The following is a 20468-nucleotide window of genomic DNA, read 5'->3' on the forward strand; positions in this document are numbered from 1 at the left end:
AGAATGGGAAAGACTAGAGATCTCTTCAATGAAATTAGAGATACCAATGGAACATTTCATGCAAATATGGGTACAATAAAGGACAGACATGGTATGGGTCTAACAGAAACAAGATATTAAGAAGAGGTGGCAAAAATACACAGAAGAACTGTACAAAAAAGATCTTCATGACCCAGATAACCGTGATGGTGTGATCACTGACCCAGAGCCAGACATCCTGGAATGTGAAGTCAAGTGGGCCTTAGGAAGCATCACTATGAACAAAACTAGAGGAGGTGATGGGATGCCAGTTGAGCTACTTCAACTCCTAAAAGATGATGCTTTGAAGTGCTGCACTCAATATGTCAGCAAATTTGGAAAACTCAGCAGTGGCCACAGGACTGGAAAAGGTCAGTTTTCATTCCAATCCCAAAGAAAGGCAATGCCAAAGAATGCTCAAACTACTGCACAATTGCACTCATCTCACTTGCTAGCAGAGTAATGATCAAAATTCTCCAAGCCAGGCTTCAACAGTACATGAACCATTAACTTCCAGATGATCAAGCTGGACTTAGAAAAGGCAGAGGAATCAGAGATCAAATTGCCAAATATGCTGGGTCAGCAAAAAAGCAAGAGAGTTCCAGAAAAACATCTACTTCTGCTTTATTGACTATGCCAAAGCCTTTGACTGTGTGGATCACAACAAACTGTGGAAAATTCTTAATGAGATGGGAATATCAGACCCCCTGACCTGCCTCCTGAAAAATCTGTAGGAAGGTCAGGAAGCAGCAGTTAGAACTGAACATGGAACAACAGACTGGTTCCAAATAGGGAAAGGAGTATGTCAAGGCTGTATATTGTCACCCTGCTTATTTAACTTATATGCAGAGTACATCATGAGAAACGCTGGGCTGGAGGAAGCACGGGCTGGAATCAAGATTGCCAGGAGAAATATCAAAAACCTCAGATATGCAGATGACACCATTCATGTCCAAGATGAGATTTCAAGAAGTCTAGCAGAAAGAAGAAACTGGGAGTTCAAAGAGCTGAGCAGAGGTCATAGGACACATGGGTTTCAGAATATAAGAATAGAAAGTCAGGGTTCTGTAAGATGGAGGTGTCCTGAAAACAATTCAGGTGTGTGACTGAGATCATCTCAGAATGGTCATGTTCCTGAGTAAGGATCACAAAGAAGAGCAAAGCTGTTTTAGACTATTTTTATTACACCTTAAAATAAATACTCCTTAAATGAGTTCAAAGTGGTCTGTTTTACTCTATCTTCTGGTAAAAGAAAACTTTCTTTGCTACATTATTTTTAAAATTTTAAAATATAATGTTCAGCATTTGGTAAAAGATGAGGTATATAAGAAAAAGGACAAAAAAAAAAAAAGAAATTGGACAAATGAGTAAGAACCAAAGGAATAAACAAGCAACAGATACGTGTTCAAACGTGACTGAAATTTTAGTCAATATTAGGAAGAACAATCATCTGAAAAAAGCAAAACACATTTTTTAAAAAAACCTGAAAATGAAGTAAACACAATTTAGGTCTCTAATTGCTCAAGAACTCTTTTGATGAACACTTTTTATAGTCTAAGAAATTTCTGCAGGGCCTTTTTCATATCTTTGTTTCTAAGACTATATATTACAGGGTTAAGGAGTGGCGTCACAACAGAATAAAACAGAGTTACAATCTTCTGCATTCCAGCTTCATGCTCAGATGTTGGACTCCCATACATTACGAGGACTGAACCATAAAACAGTGAAACCACAGCCAGATGAGACCCACAGGTGGAGAAAGCCTTTTTTCGCCCAGCTGCTGAAGGGACTTTCAATACAGCTCTCAGGACCAGAGCATAAGACCCCATGATGAAGAGAAATGGAATGATGAGGGGCAAAGGACTTAAAGTGGAGAAGACAAGTTCTATCACAGGAACTTTTTCACAGGTGAGAGCTAGAAGAGGACCTGGGTCACACAGGAAGTGGTCAATGATCCCAGATCCACAGAAAGACATTTGGGAGATGATGATGATGGGAATCAAGAACCAGAGGAAACCAAATACCCAGCAGCTGATTATGAGATTGGCACAGAGACGTCTAGTCATGAGGGTGGGGTAATGTAGAGGTCGGCAGATGGCAAGGTAGCGATCAAATGCCATAATAGCCAAGAAAAAACATTCTGTAGAACCCAAGGAGAAGAAAAAGTAGAACTGGAGAAAGCACCCAGAGAAGGAGATGAGCTTGTTGTCAGAGAGGAAGTTGGCCAACATGTTGGGGACGGTGGAGGTGACATACCAGATCTCCAGGAAGGAGAAGTTGGCGAGCAGGATGTACATGGGGGTGTGGAGTCTCTGATCCCAGCGCACAGCACAGATGATAGAACCGTTGCCCATGAGGGTCAGGAGGTAGACAGCAGAGAAGAGCACAAAGAGGAGAATCTGCGCCTCCCTGGGGCAAGGGAAGCCCAGGAGGATGAAGCCAGTGATGGCGCTGGAGGTGTTGGGAGTGTTGGAGATTTTCATGGATCTGGGAGCTGTGGAAAGGACCAGCAAATACCAAATGAGTTTGTATAGAGACATGAGGACCCAAATTTACATTTAAATCATCTTGGAAAAGTAAAGAGAGATTTATATATTAATAGCTATATTTTTTCCCTTGTAAACTGGGTTAACTATTCTCATTCACATTTTCATCATGGATTCAAGAAAATATTTAATCAGAATGGTAAACTCTTGAAGGGAAGTGTGGTAGAGGTATTTGAACATTAGAATTTGTTCTTAATGGAGAATCTGTCTGACAATCTATCTACCTACCTAGCTATCTACCATCCTACCGCCTATCTAGTTTCTCAGAAAAATAGGGACAGAAAAGAATAATTCTGCTGTGTATAAAGGTCCTTTATGGTTTCTAAAAATGATTGTAAGTCCAGTACTAATTCAGAGGAAGGTAGCTTTTTTATGATTAATTAAAAACAATTGTTACTTATAATGCTTAGGTATTTTTGACCAGGGTTATTCTGCTGGGGTTCCTGAAATTTCATTTAGGGGTAAACATCTATTTAATCTAATAAATGACCCTTCAGATTAAATATTTAAGAACTTTTTATTTATTTATTTGTAATGAAACATTTCAGTGTAGTATTTTTTCCCTTTCCTTTACCCTCACATCTAATTCATCAGCAATTTCTGTTAGTCTGTCTCTAAAATAAGTCTCATGTCCATTCACCTCTCTCTAATTCAAGCCACCATCATCTTTTCTTCACTGGACCACTGTGATACTGTCCTAACTGGGTTTCTTATTTCTCATCTGTGTCTCTCTACAATTTGTGATCCACACCATGGCCAGAGTGACTCTTAAAAAAAAAAGGAAATCAGATCACATAAATTTCAAATAGCTTCCCAATGCACTTAGGATCAAGCAAATTTTCAAACTAGGGTCTTTGAATTGACCCTTATTCATATCTCCAAACTCTCCTCATGATTCTGTTAGTCAAATATACTTTTTCTGTGTCTCTCATGCACACGCATACACACAGAAACACACACTCTGTGTGTAAGGGAGATATACACACCCTCTACTCACATAAACACTGCAAATATGAAACAGGATTCAACAAACAATGGGGTAGCAGGATGTATTCCATGCCCTGTGCTCTACTGATCCTGCCGCAAGCTGCGTGTGTTTGGACTCTAATACCTGTGCTAGGCAGCATAACAGTAGAGAGGGACTCACTTTGTAATACTCTGCACCAGGGGTCAGCAAATATTTTCTTAGCTATTTTAGTCTTGTAGGCCATATAGTCTTTATTATAAGTATTCATTTCTACTGTTGTATGAAAGTAGCCATAGACACAAAACCTAAATGAATACACATGGCTGTATTCTGATAAAACTTTATTTATGTCCACAGAAATTTGAATTCCATGTAACTTTGATGTATTACAGAACATTAGTCTTCTATGGATTTTTAAATTTAAATTAAACAGTAAAAATTCTTAGCTCACTGGCTATATAAAAACAGGCCATATTTGACCGACCTATTGCCATAATTTGCTGAGCCCTCGTCAATACGTCTATAGAGACAGGAGAGCAAAGACATTCATTTTACTGTAGAACAATGGAAACTCTTTGGTCCATCATGTGACCTGTAAAGTAATTAGGAAAAAAAAAGAAATGGAGGAGACCTCTAGAGGGCAGCTGGAATTAGCCTGTTCTGTGCTCACAGATGTTTTTGGACCAGTTTTCAGCTTAATTAAAAAAATTCAGTTTCCAAAGTCATCAGGATTGACTTTCTCTTTTTGTTTCCTTAAACACGTACACACACTCATGCATGCACCGCTTCCTTCCTCCACATAATACTTCAGTAATATAACATTGGCCTTCTTTCAGTTTCTAGAAGAAGCCAAGTACTTTCCTGGCTAAGGGTCTTTGTTCTTGTTGGCCTTCATGGTCACTCTTAATTCCTACTGCTCAGCACACTATGAGGAAGAGGGTATGTACTTTGTAAACTTTTTTTTTTTTTGAAGAAATGATTGTCTACATTGTGAACAATGTAGAGAAAATAGATAATACACAGATATTTACCAATTACTTCATTTGAGCTTCAAATAGCTTGTGAGATGAAATCTTAGGAAATGAATTATACAGGAAAAGGCTCCAAATGATCGAGGTGAGGAGACTGCTGGCCCAGACTTGAGATGAATCCATTCAAAGAAGTGATGGAAGCTAATGTTCTGTCTGGAAGAATATGTCCCACCACAAGTGGCTTACTCTCTGTTTCTGGAGATAATTATGGTCCCCCAGTTGTGGATGTTAAAGTAGGAGAGGAGGAAGATGGGATGGAAATTCTAGGTTCAGCTTCATAGCAAAGTAGCTTATTGGCTCTAGTAGAGTCTTCTATTGTCTATAAACTTTGTTTTCTTAATTTTTAAAATTTTTATTCTCTTTTTAATTGAAGTATAATTGATTTACAGTGTTGTGATAATTTCTGCTGTATAGCAAAGTCACTCAGTTATAAACATATATACGTTCTCTTTAATATTCTTTTCCATTATGGTTTATTGCAGGAGAATGGATACAGTTCTCAATAGGACCTTATTGTTTTTCCATTGCTTGAAAAATTTGTTCCATATCATTTACCCACTCTAAATGTAATAGTTTGTATCTACTAACCCCAAGCATCCTGTCCCTCCCTCTCTCTCCCTTTTCCCCCTTGGCAACCACAGCTCTCTTCTTTTTAGCTTTCTTGTCTTTATATGAGAAAGGAATAGTACTGTATGATTTTTAATTACTTTTCATTATAGCATGCTTACTCCTATCCAAGTATACTGCAAGTACACATGATATCAAGGCTGTGAGATCTGTAAGATCTAGAAGTGATATTGTAGTGACATCTATCTCTTACATGAGAAAATCAGTTGATAGATTTTCACTTCTACAAGAAGGGAAAAGATCCAGGCCAGTTTCCTTTCAGGGCAGTTTCACTTTGAGAGTCTGACAATATGCCCTAGAAAATAAGAAAGATGTGAAAAATGATTCTGTGTGTCATCAACATTTCAGGCTCAACCTAACTAAATTGACTATGGATGAAAAAAAAAAGATATTTCTAACAAGATTGTATTGTTTGTAACTTACCCTTAATTAATTTCCTCCTTTGTACAGAGTAGCTGTGGTTTCACCTGGCACAAACGGGATGCTGGAGCTGTCCAGAGAGGCAGGAAGTGTCCTCTGGATTAGTTGCAGAAAGTGGTGTGGCAGAAAGAGTGGGAATATGCAAATAGTGGTGTCAAAGCTGTGTGATGTATACAGGATGTTTGGACTGAGTCCTTAACAAAGCCAAACAAGAAAAACTACGTTCTCACCTGCATTATATCTTGGAAAGGTTGGGTTAAACTCAGTCTTGAATAGTCAGGTCATCAGCTATACTATGTAAAATGAAGGAAAGACATATCTCTGATATTTTGCTTTTTCCTCAGGGCTAGTTTAAGAAGGCACAATGGGGTGGAAGCATTATTGGCCTGCTCTCGCAATAGCACATTCATCTACTTCATTTAGTTTGGTCAGGAGATAGCTCACCTGTCCCATGCAATGCAGGAGATCTGAGTTTTAATCCCTGGATCGGGAAGATACCCTGGAGAAAGGAGTGTGAGCCCACTCCAGTATTCTTGTCTGGAGAATCTCTTGTGCAGAGGAGCCTGGCAGGCTACAGCCCATAGGGACGCAAAGAGTCAGACACAACTGAGTGCGCACATGTGGGTGCATGCACACACACACACACACACACACACACACACAAACACAAGATATAACATGAAAAACCTGGATGAACTTTTTGGCCAATCTAATATATATAGTAAAGCAGAGTAAAAGAACTCTTATTTAGAGGGCAGTAGTTTTTCTAACTTTTTATTATTTACTTTCTCCTCTAAGCAAATGGACAAAGAAGGCAATCCAGACCTGAAGTTTCTCTGAATGTCTGGTCTTTCTGAAGAGGAAGGTTGGTCTTCTCTACAGAAACCACCAAGGAGTGAAGGAGTAGAAATAAGGTGACAGTCTTTCTGTGTTTGCTGGAGGATAGAGAGATTCTAAGCAGAGACTCCAGGGAGTGAGGATCCATGAGGATCAATTCACCACTTCCGGAAGAAGGTCTGTGTTAGGAGAATGTTCTTTACTAGTTATTCCCTTCCTCTGGGGCCTGCCTTCTCTGGAGCCTCTGATCTTCTATTTTACCTCTGACTCCCAGTAGAGTGGAAAATGTTACTTTTTAAAGCCCCCAAATTCTCAGGGATGGCAAGAGATTTCATCAATGTATAAGACAACTCAGATTGCCTATTGGGTGTTAAAGGAAAGTCTATAAAAATAACACAATGTGGTGGCTATTATGTAAGAAACTATTCCTGGGCCTCTAGTGAATGCTATCAATTATGAGTTTTGGAAACAGCCTCCTTCGATTTTCTAGAAAGAAGAGATAGATGGGCTGAAAGTATGATGTGACCTTAGCCATAGAGGGCTGTGCAGCTAGTTGCCCCAGGAATCCGTCCCCTTCCAGGGCCTCCCTGGTTGTTTTATAGATCTTTCCTTTCTCATTTGTGCTTGAGCCCTGTGAGTGTCAAGCAGATGTTTTGAGCGTCCATTTGTCAGGTCTGAGAGAGGCCAGAGCAGAACATTCCTTAGCTCTACTCAGGGGTCGCATCATGGAGTTGGATCTAAGCTTCCTCATCTTGATGGAAGTGCAGATGTCTTAGCACAATCCACTTCTTGTCCCTTTCTCTCCAATTTGTGAAGGATTTTCATGTCAAAGACTTATCAGGTCACTTCACTTCCTTGTTTGGACAGCTTTGTTGTTTCCCTCTGTCCACAACATGAGATTCAAAATTGCCAAATATAAACTCTTGCACTGGAGCCTAACCTATTGCTATTGTTACCACTGTTGTTAAGTTTTTATATTTTTACCTTTCCCCCACTATTTCCTGTAGAAGTCCTTGTGTCGACAGTCACATCAAATTGCTTAGACACACAGTGGAAGACCATATATTTTTGTTGGGTGAATAATCTTACCCTCTGAAAAGCAGTCAAGAACCCTCTGCATTGATAACTACTAGTGTAAGAGTTAAGTCCTGTGAAGTGAGGATCCCAGGAGATTATTTATTCATGCAAAAGTAGAGAGCTAACTTACTAAATGTTCTCTTTGCTTTATTTTTAAAAATCTTTCCTCTCATTTTGCCCCTCAGCTCAGACAGTTTCTCACAAAATTGTTTTTTAAATTTTTATTTTATATTGAAACATAGTTGGTTAATGATGTTGTGTTAGTTCAAGTATACAGCAAAGTGATTCAGTTCTGCATGTAACTGTTCTTTTAAAAATTCTTTTCCCATATAGGTTATTGCAGAATATTGAGAGTTTCCTGTGCTATACAGTAGGTCCTTGTTGGTTATCTATTTTAAATATAGCAGTGTGTACATGTCAACCCCAAACTCCTAGTCTATCCCTACCTGCCACCCTTCTGCCCTGGTAATCGTAAGTTCATTCTCCAGGTCTATGAATCTGCTTCTGTTTTGTAAATAAGTTCATTTGTATCATTTAAAAAAAATTTCACATATAAACAATATCATGTGATATTTGTCTTTCTCTGTAAGACTTACTTCACTTACTATGCTAATCTTCAGATTTATCCATGTTGCTTCAGATGGCATTGGTTCCTTCTTTCTAATGGCTGAGCAATATTCCATTGTATATGCATGTCATGTCTGCTTTATCCATTCATCTGTCGATAGACATTTAGGTTGCTCCCATGTCTTGGCTATTGTAAGCAGCACTGTAATGAACATTGGTGTACATGTATCTTTTTGAGCCATATTTTTCTATGGATATATGTCCAGGAGTGGAATTACTGGATCATATGGTAGCTCTATTTTTAGTTTTTAAGAAACCTCCATACTGTTCTCCATGATGGCTCTACCAGTTTACATTCCACCAACAGTGTAAGAGGGTTCCCTTTTCTCTGCACCTCCTTCAGTATATGTTGTTTTTGGATTTTTGGTGGTGCTGGCATACTGACTGATAGGAGGTAACATCTCATCATAGTTTTGATTTAAATTTCTCTAGTAACTAGCAATGTTGAGCATCTTTTCAGGGCTTCTTGGCCTTTTTTCTGTCTTTTCTGTAGAGATATCTATCCATTTATGTCTTCTGCCCATTTTTTTAACTGTTTTTTTTTTTCATGATATTGAGCTGCATGAGCTGCTTTTAAATTTTGATGACTAATCCTTTGTTTTTGGCATAATTTGCAAATATTTTCTCCTATTCTGTGAGGTTTTTTTTTTTTTTTAGTTTGTTTATGGTTTCTGTTGCTGTGCAAAAGCTTTTGAGTTTAATTGGGTCCCATTAGTTTATTTTTGTTTTCATTCTCATTACTCTGGGAGATGGTGTGAAAAAGATATCCTGCATTTTGTGTCAGAGTATTCTGCTATGTTTTCCTGTAAGAGTTTTACAGTATTTGGTCTTACATTTAGATCTTTAATCCATTTGAATTTATTTTTCTGTATGTTGTTAAACAATGTTCTAATTTCATTTTTTTTACATGTAGCTGTCCAGTTTCCCCAGCACCATTTATTGACGAGAATGTCTTTCCTCCACTATATAGTCATTTGTCTTTTGTCATAGATTAATGACCATAGGTGTGTGGGTTTATTTCTGAGCTTTCTATCCTGTTCCATTGACCTATATTTCTATCTTTATACCAACACCATACTGTCTTGGTTACTGTAGCTTTGTACTCCTGTCTGAAGTCAAGAAGTCTGATTCCTCCAGCTCTGTTATTCTTTCTCAAGATTGCTTTGGTTACTCAGGGTCTTTTGTGTTTCCATATAAATTTCAAGAATTTTCTTCCTGTATTAAATGTGAAAAAACAGAATGGTTGTATCAGTACAGCATGGTTATTTACCCTTGTGATTACGTGCCTGAATGGGAGCTGTGACCTGCTGCTGATGCCCAGCATCATGACAGAGTATCTTACCGTGTATCACTAACTTGGGAAAAGATCATAATTTAAAATTCAAAGTATGGTTTCTACTAAATGAATATTGCTTTTATGCAGTTGTAAAGTTGAAAAATCACAGGTCAAACTATCATTAAATCATGGGCAGTCAATACTTAATATTGCAGCATTGGACAATAAAGCATAAAATTGGGGGAAAAAAAACAAAATAGAAAAAAAGACCTCCACATTACTACTCAAAAATTGCCATTTAAAGTATTTTTATACTTTTTTGTATCGTTTTCTGAAGACTGGATTTAACTTTTCTGCACATGTGTTGTATTCACAATATTATACTATACTAATTCACTAAGTTCTTATCAGCCATTTCCCATAAACACTTCTTAATTGTGGCTCAGCAGGAAAGAATCAGCCTGCCAATGCAGGAAAATTCCCTGTAGAAGGAAATGACAACCCACTCCAGTATTCTTGCCTGGGAAATCCCATGGACATGGAGCCTGGAGGGCTACAGTCCATGGGGTTGCAAAGAGTTGGACACAGCTTAGCGACTAAACAACAACTTATTCACTAAGTTCTTATCAGCCTTTTCCCATAAACTCTTCCTAATAGCTGGATATTATTCAGCTTTAGAGGCACAAGGGGAATTTTCCCCACTTTCACTCAGTAACATGTATGTATATATATAAAACTCTGTTACAACAAATTAATAATGATGAAGAATGTGAGTTTGGGACTCAGAGAGACTTGGTTGAATCCCTGCTTTCTAAGTTGTTATTAGACTGCATTACTGGCAAATTGTTATCTGTTCTCTACAGGCCTTTATTTTCTATTCTGTAAAACAGGTGAAATAGTAATGGCTCATATAATGTCATAATGAAGACTAAAAATGATAGTGTATATAAAATGCTTAACTTGGAAGCTTATATATGATAACCTAACATCAGGAGACACCATAGCATAACAGTTTATAGTATGGTTTCTGGAGTCATACTTCTTTAATTTAACCTGGTTCCAACACTCTTAACTGTTTGGGCAGCTTAGTTACTCAATCAAGGCTTGGTTACCTCATTTATAAAAAGATACTGATGTCTACTTGAGGTTGTACAATTCTTGAATGGCTAAAATGGAAGTTCATTTCAGGCACATTGTGTTAGCTGCATTTAGTAGAAATGCAGACAATAATTTACTTAATTATCATGATACCTCTATAAAGACTCTAGTCTTAAATTTCCTCAATGAAAACCTTTTCAGTAAGAATATGAAACTTGTTCTCAATCTTTTATGGAATGAATATTAACCAAAGCTCACGAACAGTTCTTCCTATAGAAGTGTCCTGTGGAAGACTGGTTTTATTAATTACATATCTCTAGTCTACTATACAAAATGAACATATTTGGTATACTTAATGCTGTTGTTGTTTAGTCACTAAGTCATGTCTGACTACTTTGTGAGCCCATGGACTGTACCTCACCAGACTCTTCTCTCCTTGGGATTTCCCAGGTAAGATTATTGGAGTGGGTTGCCATTTCCTTCCCTAGGGGATCTTTCTGACCCAGGTATCAAACTTGGAGATAATTGCATATTATAAGGCTAAATGTAAAAGCACTTTGTAAAGAAACCTAAATAATAATGATTTTCTTTTTGAAAGATAATGAAAAAAATCCTTACATATAATTAAATATTTTTATATAATTAGGATCTTGGAGAATAATATGAAGCATACATACTAGGTTGTTATTACTGTTGATCTAGTAGAGATGGGATGTGTGAAACTAGATTGTGGGTGAAATGATGGTAGTAGGGAGTGGTAAGGAAAAAAATAAAGGAGTCTGTCATAAAAACAACATGTACAATATCCTACTTGTATAAAATCAATTTATATGAGTGTGTATATGTGTATAAAGATTGTTCACTTAAATATCAATGGTATTTAACTGAGGGTGATGGGTTTAGATAACATTTAATTTTAAATATTTTTATACTTTTTCTCTTGTTTGATAATTATAATAAAAAGCATTTATTATATATTAAGAAAAGATCCAGCTACTTTTTTTCTGGTTCTGGCTATGAGTGCCAAGTCATTTTCTTTTTTTCCCCTTCCCATCCCATTTTTTAAAGTTGATATACTGTTGATTTATAATATAATATCAGTTTCAGGTGTACATCATCATGATTGAGTATTTTGAATAAAACCTACTCCATATAAAATTGTTATAAAATATTGGCTATACTCCTTGTGCTGTACAATATATTTTTGTGGCTTATTTTATACATAGTAGTTTGTACCTATTAATACCCTCCCCCTCCTTCTCCTCATGGTAACCACTAGTTTGTTCTCCAAATGCATGAATGTGCTTCTGTTTTTTTATATTAATTAAAAATATTCATTCATTTGTTTTAGTTTTTGGATTCCAGACATATATGATAATACTCATTAATTGTCTTTCTCTGAGTTACTACACATAATATCTCCAGGTCCATCTATGTGGTTATAAATGACAAATTTCATTCTATTTTTAGCTGTATAGTATTCCATTGTACATACACCCCCCCCCCCCATATCTTCTTTAGTCATTCATTGGCTGATAAACACTTAGGCTACTACCATATCATGGCTCATGTAAATAAATTGCTGCTAAGAACATTTGGGTGAATTTATCTTTTTGAATTAGTGTTTTCATTTTCTTCAGATAAACACCCAGTAGTAGAATTGCAAGATCATATGGTAGTTCTATTTTTAGTTTTTGAGACTCCCTCCATACTGTTTTCCATAGTGGCTGCACCAGTTTATATTCCTACCAACAGTGTACAAGTGTTCCCATGTCCTGGCCAACGCTGATTATTTGTTATCTTTTTGATGATAGCCATTCTGACCAGTGTGAGGTGACATCTCGCTGTGGTTTTGATTTGCATTTCTCTGAGGATTATCTAAGCTGAACATCTTTTCATGTCCTATTGGCCAACTGTATGACATAATTAGAAAAATATTTATTCATGTCTTGCCCATTTTTAATCAAGTTGTCTATTTTTTATTATTGAGGTGACTGAGTTCTTTATTTGGATATTAACCCCTAATCTGTTACATGGTTTGAAGTATTTTCTTCCATTCAGTAGGGTGTTTTCTCATTTTGTTAATTGTTTCTTTTGTTTTGCAGAAAGTTTTGAATTTTATGTTGTCTCATTTGTTGATTTTTTTCTTTTGTTGCTTGTGCTTTTGGTACCAGTATTATTATCACCATTATCATGTATTAACCTGTAGTGGAGTGTAATCTATGTTGTTGTTCAGTTGCTCAGTCATGTCTGACTCCTTGAGACCCCATGGACTGCAGCACGCCAGGCCTCCCTGTCCTTCACCATCTCCCGGAGCTTGCTCAAACTCATGTCCATTGTGTCAGTGATATCATCCAACTATCTTGTCTTTTGTTGTCCCTTTCTCTTCTTGTCTTCAATCTTTCCCAGCATCAAGGTCTTTCCTAATAAGTCAGCTCTTTGCATCAGATGGCTAAAGTATTGGAGTTTCAGCCTCAGCATCAGTCCTTCCAATGGATAGTCAGGATCGATTTCCTTTAGGACTGACTGGTTTGATCTCCTTGCAGTCCAAGGGACTCTCAAGAGTCTTCTCCAACAGCACAGTTCAAAAACATCAGTTCTTTGGCACTCAGCCTTCTTTATAGTCCAACTGTCACATCCATACAAGACTACTGGAAAAACCATAGCTTTGACTATCTGGACTTTTGTTGGTAAAGTAGTGTCTCTGCTCTTTAATATGCTGTCCAGGTTTGTCACGGCTTTTCACCCAAAGATCAAGCATCTTTTGATTTCATGGCTGCAGTCACCAGCTGCAGTGATTTTGGAGCCCAAGAAAATAAAGTCTTTCCCTATTTCCATTGTTTCTCCATCTATTTGCCATGAAGGGATGGGACCAGATGCCATGATCTTTGTTTTTTGAATGTTGACTTTTAAGCCATTTTTTTCACTCTCCTCTTTTACTTTCATCAAGAGGCTCCTCAGTTCCTTTTTGCTGTCTGCCATAAAGATGATGTTATCTGCATATCTGAGGTTATTGATATTTCTCCTGGCAATCTTGATTCCAGCTTGTGCTTCATCCAGCCCAGCATTTCGCATGATGTACTCTGCACATAAATTAAATAAGCAGGGTGACAATATAAGCCTTGATGTACTCCTTTCCCAATTTGGAACCAGTCCATTCCATATCCAGTTCTAACTGTTGTTTGTTGACCTGAATGCAGGTTTTGCAGGAGGCAGGTCAGGTCATCTGGTATTCCCATCTCTTTAAGAATTTTCCACAGTTTGCTGTGATCCACACAGTCAAAGGCTTTGATGTAGTCAATGAAGCAGAAGTAGGTGTTCTTCTGGACTTCTATTGTTTTTTCTATGATCCAGTGGATGTTGTCAATGTGACCTCTAGTTCCTCTGCCTTTTCTAAGCCCAGCTTGAACATCTAGAAATTCTTGACTCATGGACTGTTGAAGTCTCGCTTGAAGAATTTTGAGCATTACTCTGCTAGCATGTGAAATGAGTGCAATTGTGCAGTAGTTTGAACAATGAGTGAAATGTGCAGTAGTTTTATAGTGGAGTCTATAAAAATACTGAATTACTATGCTGTATACCTGAAACTGATATAAGATTGCAAATCAACTATACAGCAATGAAAAAATGGCCTAAATCTATTCTCTGTGGTTCTGCTTTTTCATGTCTTACTGTAAGTAAACTCCCCTTCCCCACCCCACCCCCTACAGGAGTCGGAGCTTCTTGCATTGAAAAAAAGCAGATCTACTTCCTAGATTTGCATTTATATCAGTCTCTGTATTCACTGTTCTTTGCTTTGTGGGTTTTTGCATATTTATGATATAAGATCATCTTCTGAAAGAACAGCTTGCATTAAACTAATCATTCTACTAAAAATAACTATAAAACCTTGACAAAATACATAAAAGGAACATTCTAAGGTACTAGAAAGCAGTTAACACAGAAAAGACTTCAGGGGATACAATTCCAAGAAGGGAGGAACAAGGAGATGAGTTTCACATTCACCTTGGGGGTTTTCTCTTGAGTAATAGCAATCAGTAGGGCAGGAATATGATGATAGGAAGGCATATGGGCAAGACTGGGGTGAAGGAAAAACTGTCTCAGCAAAAAGCAGTAGATTCTCCTCAGACTGAACTGAAGAGATAAAAGTTTGGTGCTTATGGCCAGTAAGGCACTTGGGGTTTGAGAAACAAATTCTGGAAAAGGAGAACCACAGAGAAGGAGGATCAAAGGGTAATATAATCTCCTTTCAAGGCATTTTTGATTTCTCAGCCAGCCATTCATATAAAAAATGAAATTTCAAAGAAAATTTAGCAGAAAGCAGAAATTAGGAGTTTAAAGAGCTGAGCAGATGTTTTAGGAGTCATAGTTTCAGAGTACAAAATAGGAATTCAGGGACTGCTGAGGTGGAGGTATCATAAAAACAGTCCAGGTTTGCAGCTGAGATCTCAGAAAGGTCATATTCCTGAGTAAGGGTCACATCCCAGAAATAAGAGCAAAAGTGGTTTAGGTTATTTTTACAACATGAATCCTTAAATGGGATCAAATTCATCTGTTTTTACTCTATCTGCTACTTGAGGAAAATTTAACCTTTGTTGCATTACTGTATCCATTGTCTTTACAAGGTCAAAAGTATAATGTGCAGCATTCAATTAAAAATATGGAAGCATATGAAGAAAGAGGACAAATGGTCAAGAACCAAGAGAAGAAAAAATCAACAGATAACATGCTCACAAGATACTGAAGTTTTTGTCAATACTAGAATGAAAAATTTTCTGAATAATGTTGTTTTTAACCTGAAAATAAGTTAAATAGAATGTTTATAAATTTTTGCAAATTAGTAAATAAAAATTTTGGGGCTCTGCTTGCTAACGAGTCTTCTTGGTTAATAGTTTTTATAGTCTCAGAAATTTCTTCAGGGCCTTTTTCATATCTTTGTTCCTAAGACTATATATTATTGGATTAAGAAGTGGGGTGACAACAGAATAAAACAGAGTCACAGTCACCTGCATTCTAGGACCATGTTCAGATGCTGGGCTCCCATACATGACCACTACTGAACCATAGAACAGTGAAACCACAGTCAGATGAGACCCGCAGGTCGAGAAAGCCTTCCTTTGTCCAGCTGCTGAAGGAACTTTCAGTACAGCTTTTATGACCAAAGCATAGGACCCCATGATGAAGAGAAAGAGAATGATGAGGGGAATAGGGCTTAGAGTGGAGAAGACAAGCTCCATCACAGGAGCTTTTTCACAGGTGAGAGCTAGAAGAGGACCTGGGTCACATAGGAAATGGTCAATGATCCTGGATCCACAGAAGGACATTTGGGAGATGATGATGACAGGAATCAAAAACCAGAGAAAACCAAGTACCCAGCAGCTGATCACAAGATTGGTGCAGAGACGTCCAGTCATGAGGGTGGGGTAAAGTAGAGGTTGGCAGATGGCAAGGTATCGATCAAATGCCATAATAGCCAAGAAAAAGCTTTCTGTAGAACCCAAGGAGAAGAAAAAGTAGAACTGGAGAAGGCACCCAGAGAAGGAGATGAGCTTGTTGTCAGAGAGGAAGTTGGCCAACATGTTGGGGACAGTGGAGGTGACATACCACATCTCCAGGAAGGAGAAGTTGGCGAGCAGGATGTACATGGGGGTGTGGAGTCTCTGATCCCAGCGCACAGCACAGATGATAGAACCGTTGCCCATGAGGGTCAGGAGGTAGACAGCAGAGAAGAGCACAAAGAGGAGAATCTGCGCCTCCCTGGGGCAAGGGAAGCCCAGGAGGATGAAGCCAGTGATGGCGCTGGAGGTGTTGGGAGTGTTGGAGATTTTCATGGATCTGGGAGCTGTGAAAGGACCAGCACATATCAAACGAGTTTGTATAGCGACATGAGGACCCAGATTTATACTTAAATCTTCTTGGGAAAGATTTGAGGACTTGCATGCCTGTGTGCTAAGTCACTTTATCAACTTTTTGAGACCCTAGGGACTGTAGCCCACCAGGTGCCTCTGTCCATGGGATTCTCTAGGCAATAATACTAGGATGGGTTGCCATGCCCTCCTCCAGGGGATCTTCCTGACCCAGGGATTGAACCCACATCTTTTATGTCTCCTGCATTGACAGGCAGGTTCTTTAACACTAGTGCCACTTGGGAAACCCATAAGGACTTGCATATCAATAATTTTTTCTTGAGAGATGAAATATTGACCGGGATTTCCTCTTTATTCTCATTCATATTTTCATCCTGGATTCCAGAAAATTTCTGGTCAGAATAGATAAGCCCTTCTAGGAAAGGGCTGTAGCAGTATTTGAAGATTATATTGACTTAATAGAGAATACATATACAAGTATATTACCTTTAGGGCTTCCCAGGTGGTGCTAGTGGTAAAGAACCTGTCTGCCAATGCAGGAGACATAAGAGACAAGGGTTCGATCTTAGGGTCAGGAAGATCCCGTGGTGGAGGGCATGGCAATCCACTCCAGTATTCTTGCCTGGCGAATGCCCATGGATAGAGGAGCCTGGTGGGCTACAGTTCATAGGGTCATAAAGAGTCAGACACGACTGAAGTAACTTAGCATGCATACATACAAATATTACATTTAATAGAATCTATCATCTATCTACCAACCAACCTACTGGTCATCTCTTGGCTGTATTAATCTATCATATACATACTATATCTCTCAAACACATACACACACACACACACACACACACACACACACTCAGAAACACTCAGAAACACACATTCTATTTTGCAAAGGACTCTGAAGTTTGAATTTAATGTAACTCTGATGTGTTATATTAACCCAGTTTCTGATGAACAGAAAGTTAGTCTTCTATTGATTTTTTAATTTAAATTCAAAATATAAGAATTCTTAGCTCACTGTCTACACAAAAATGGGCAGCAGGCCAGATCTGGACCATTGGCTATAATTTGCTGACTCCTGTTCCATGCATTTTTAAGGATAGGAAAGCAACGATCATCACTTTATTGTGGAACAATAGAAGCTCCTTGGTCCCGCAAGAATCTTATTAGATTCTTACAGAAAGGGAGGAGACCACTAGAGGCAGCTAGAATCAGCCTAGTCTTCTCAGGTAGCACCTTTAGGCCAGCTTTAGCTTAATTAAAAAGATGAGCTTCCAAAGCCATTTGCCTCTTTCTCTCTCTGTCTCTACACACACACACACACACACACACACACACACACACACTCATATACTCATGCATGCACGGCTTCCCTCTTCCCCACAGTACTTCAGTAATATAACACTGGCCTTCTTTCAGTTTCTAGAAATAGCCAAGTACTTTTCTGACCCAGGGTCTTTGTTCTTGTTGTCCTCCATGGTCATTTTTAATTCCTAGTTCTCAGCACAATATGGAAAAGATACTATCTATTTGTCATTTTTTTTTGAAAGAAATGATTGTCCTCACTGTTACCAACATAGAGAATATAGATAGATAATATAGAGATATCTACCAATTACTTTCTTTGAGCTTCAAAGAGCCTGTGAGATGAAGTTTTAGGAAATAAATGATATAAGAAAGGGCTCCAAATGATCTGAGACTATGAGAGTATTGGCCTGGACATGAGAGGAATCCACCATTTAAAGGAAGTAACGGGAGCTAAGGTTCTATTTGGAACAACATGTCCCACCCCAGGTGGCTTACTCTGTATTACTAGAGATAATAATGGCCCCCAGCTGTAGATGTTAAAACAGGGGATAGGGAGGGTAGGATGAAAATTCCAGGTTTAGCACCGTGACAGAGTTGCTTAGTGGCTCTAGTGGAGTCTCCTACTGTCTATAAACGTTGGTTTCTTTATATGAAAAGGGAGTAGGGTTATATAATTTTTAATAACCTCTCATTATAACATGCTTACTCCTATTCCAAGTATACTACAAGTACACATGATATGAAGGTTTTATAGATCTAGAGGTGATATTTAATTTACATTTATCTCTCAGATGAGAAAATCCATTAGTTTGTCACATTTACATGACGCAAAAATATCCAGGTGATTCCCTTTAGGGCAATTCTCCTACTTTGAGAGTCTGACAAAGCTGCCCGAGAAAATAAGAAAAGTGTGAAAAAGTGATTCTCTGTGTGTCATCACCATTTCATGCTCAACCTAACTATAAATTGTCAGTGGGTGAAAAAAGATATTTTGAATAAGACATGTCGTTTGTTACTCGCCTTTTATTACTTCACTCCTTTGTACAGAAGAGCTGTCGTGTTCACCTGAACCAAGGGGGAGCTGGAACTGTCCAGAGAGGCAGGGCAGTCCCCTGAATTAGCTGCAGAAAGTTCTGTGGCAGAGGGATTGGGAATATGCATACAGTGGTGTCAAAGTTGTATTGTGTATGCAGGACGTTTCGACTGAGTTTATTAGCAAAGCCAAGCAAGATAAACTACTCCCTCACCTCCATGTTATCTTGGAAAGGTTGGGTTAAACCCAATCTAGATTAGCCAGACTCTCAGCTGTAATATATAAGATGAAGGAAAGATATTTCTCTGAAATGTTGCTTTTCCCCCAGGGCTAGTCCACAAAGGCACAATGGGGTAGAAGCATCATGCCCTACTCTCACAATAGCACATCCATCTGTTTCATTTGGTTTGGTCAGGAGATGTCACAGCTGTCCCATTTCTGCAATGCTTTTGAAAACAAGAAAAACTCTCATTTCTGAGAAGTGGTAGGTAGTTAAAGCATAATAGAAGAGCAAAAGATTTGGAGTAAGGAGTTGAGGGTATAATATACAACATGTAAACTATTTCTAGTTCTTCCAACTGTAAAATGGGTACAGTAGCACTTTCACCAAGGTACTGAGGACTCTGAATGATAAAACATGTGGAACCTTGTCTAGGGCCTGCCATACTGTAATGCATAGGAATTTTTAGCTGTATAATATACAGCTGAAGCAAAGTAAAAGGAGCCTTACTCAGAGGATAGTAGTTTTCTCACTCTTTTATATTTATTTCTCCTCTAAGCATTATATCATCTCCTTTCTTGAACAAGAGGACTATCCAGACCTGAAGTTCCTCTGAGTGTCTGGTCTTCCTGAAGAGGAGAGTTGGTCTTCTCTACAGAAACCATCAAGCGGTGAAGGAGTAGAAACTGGGTGAAGATCTTTCTGCGCTTGCTGAAGGATGCGAAAATTATAAGCAAAGACTCCAGAGAGTGAGAACCCATGAGGATCTATTTACCACTTCCAGAAGGATCTCTGTGTTAGGAGACTGTTCTTACTAGTTATTCCCTTCCTCTGGGACCTGTCTTCTCAGGAGACTGGTCCTTCTACCTTTGTCTCCCAGTAGAGTAGAAAACAGTACTTTTTCCATCCCCAAACTTCTCAGTGAAGGCATGAGATTTCATCAATCTTTTGCCAATATGAGCCAACTCAGAGCGCTGTTCAAGGGAAAGTCTATTAAAAAAAAAACACAGTGTGATGGCTGTTAGGTAGAAGATGTTCCTGAGCCTCTAGTGAGTGCTGTCAATTATGGGTTTTGGGAACAAAGTCCTCTCTGATTCTCCTGAAGGAAGAGATGGGTTGGAGGTATGATGTGACCTCAGCCATAAAGGGCTGTGCAGTTACTCCAGGAATCAATCCCCTTCCAGGACCTCCCTGTTTGTTTTATAGATCTACCCTTTCTCATTTGTGGTTGAGCCCTGTGAGTCTCAAACTGGTGTCTTGATGGTTAACTTAGGTCCAAGAGAAGCCAGAGCAGAACATTCCTTAGCTCTTCTCAGGGTTGGATCTAAGGCTTTCTCATCTTGACAGAGGTACAGGTGTTTTAGCACAACCCATTTCTTGTCCCTCTGTCCCATTTGTGAAGGAGTTTCAAGTCAATGACTTATCAGGTCGTTTAACTTCCTTGTTTGATCTGCTTTGATGTTTCCCTCTGTTTACAGCATGAGATTTGAAATTGGCAAACAAGGACAGTTGCAAT

At 38.4% G+C, this 20468-nt stretch overlaps 2 protein-coding genes across 2 annotated transcripts; both read right to left on the reverse strand.

Moving 5' to 3' along the window:
* Positions 1–1565: 1565 nt before the first annotated feature.
* LOC139035481 (olfactory receptor 11G2-like) lies at positions 1566–2516 on the reverse strand. Its single transcript, XM_070468511.1, has one exon. The coding sequence runs from the start codon at positions 2499–2501 to the stop codon at positions 1566–1568; it is 936 nt and encodes a 311-aa protein (XP_070324612.1). The 5' UTR covers positions 2502–2516.
* A 12903-nt stretch (positions 2517–15419) lies between these two features.
* LOC110133415 (olfactory receptor 11G2-like) lies at positions 15420–16442 on the reverse strand. The gene has a single exon (XM_070468512.1). It carries the CDS (start codon positions 16353–16355, stop codon positions 15420–15422), a length of 936 nt encoding a protein of 311 aa, XP_070324613.1. The 5' UTR covers positions 16356–16442.
* Between the last annotated feature and the right edge of the window lie 4026 nt (positions 16443–20468).

This window comes from Odocoileus virginianus, chromosome 6 (assembly GCF_023699985.2).
Source record: "Odocoileus virginianus isolate 20LAN1187 ecotype Illinois chromosome 6, Ovbor_1.2, whole genome shotgun sequence".
Lineage (NCBI taxonomy): Eukaryota > Metazoa > Chordata > Mammalia > Artiodactyla > Cervidae > Odocoileus > Odocoileus virginianus.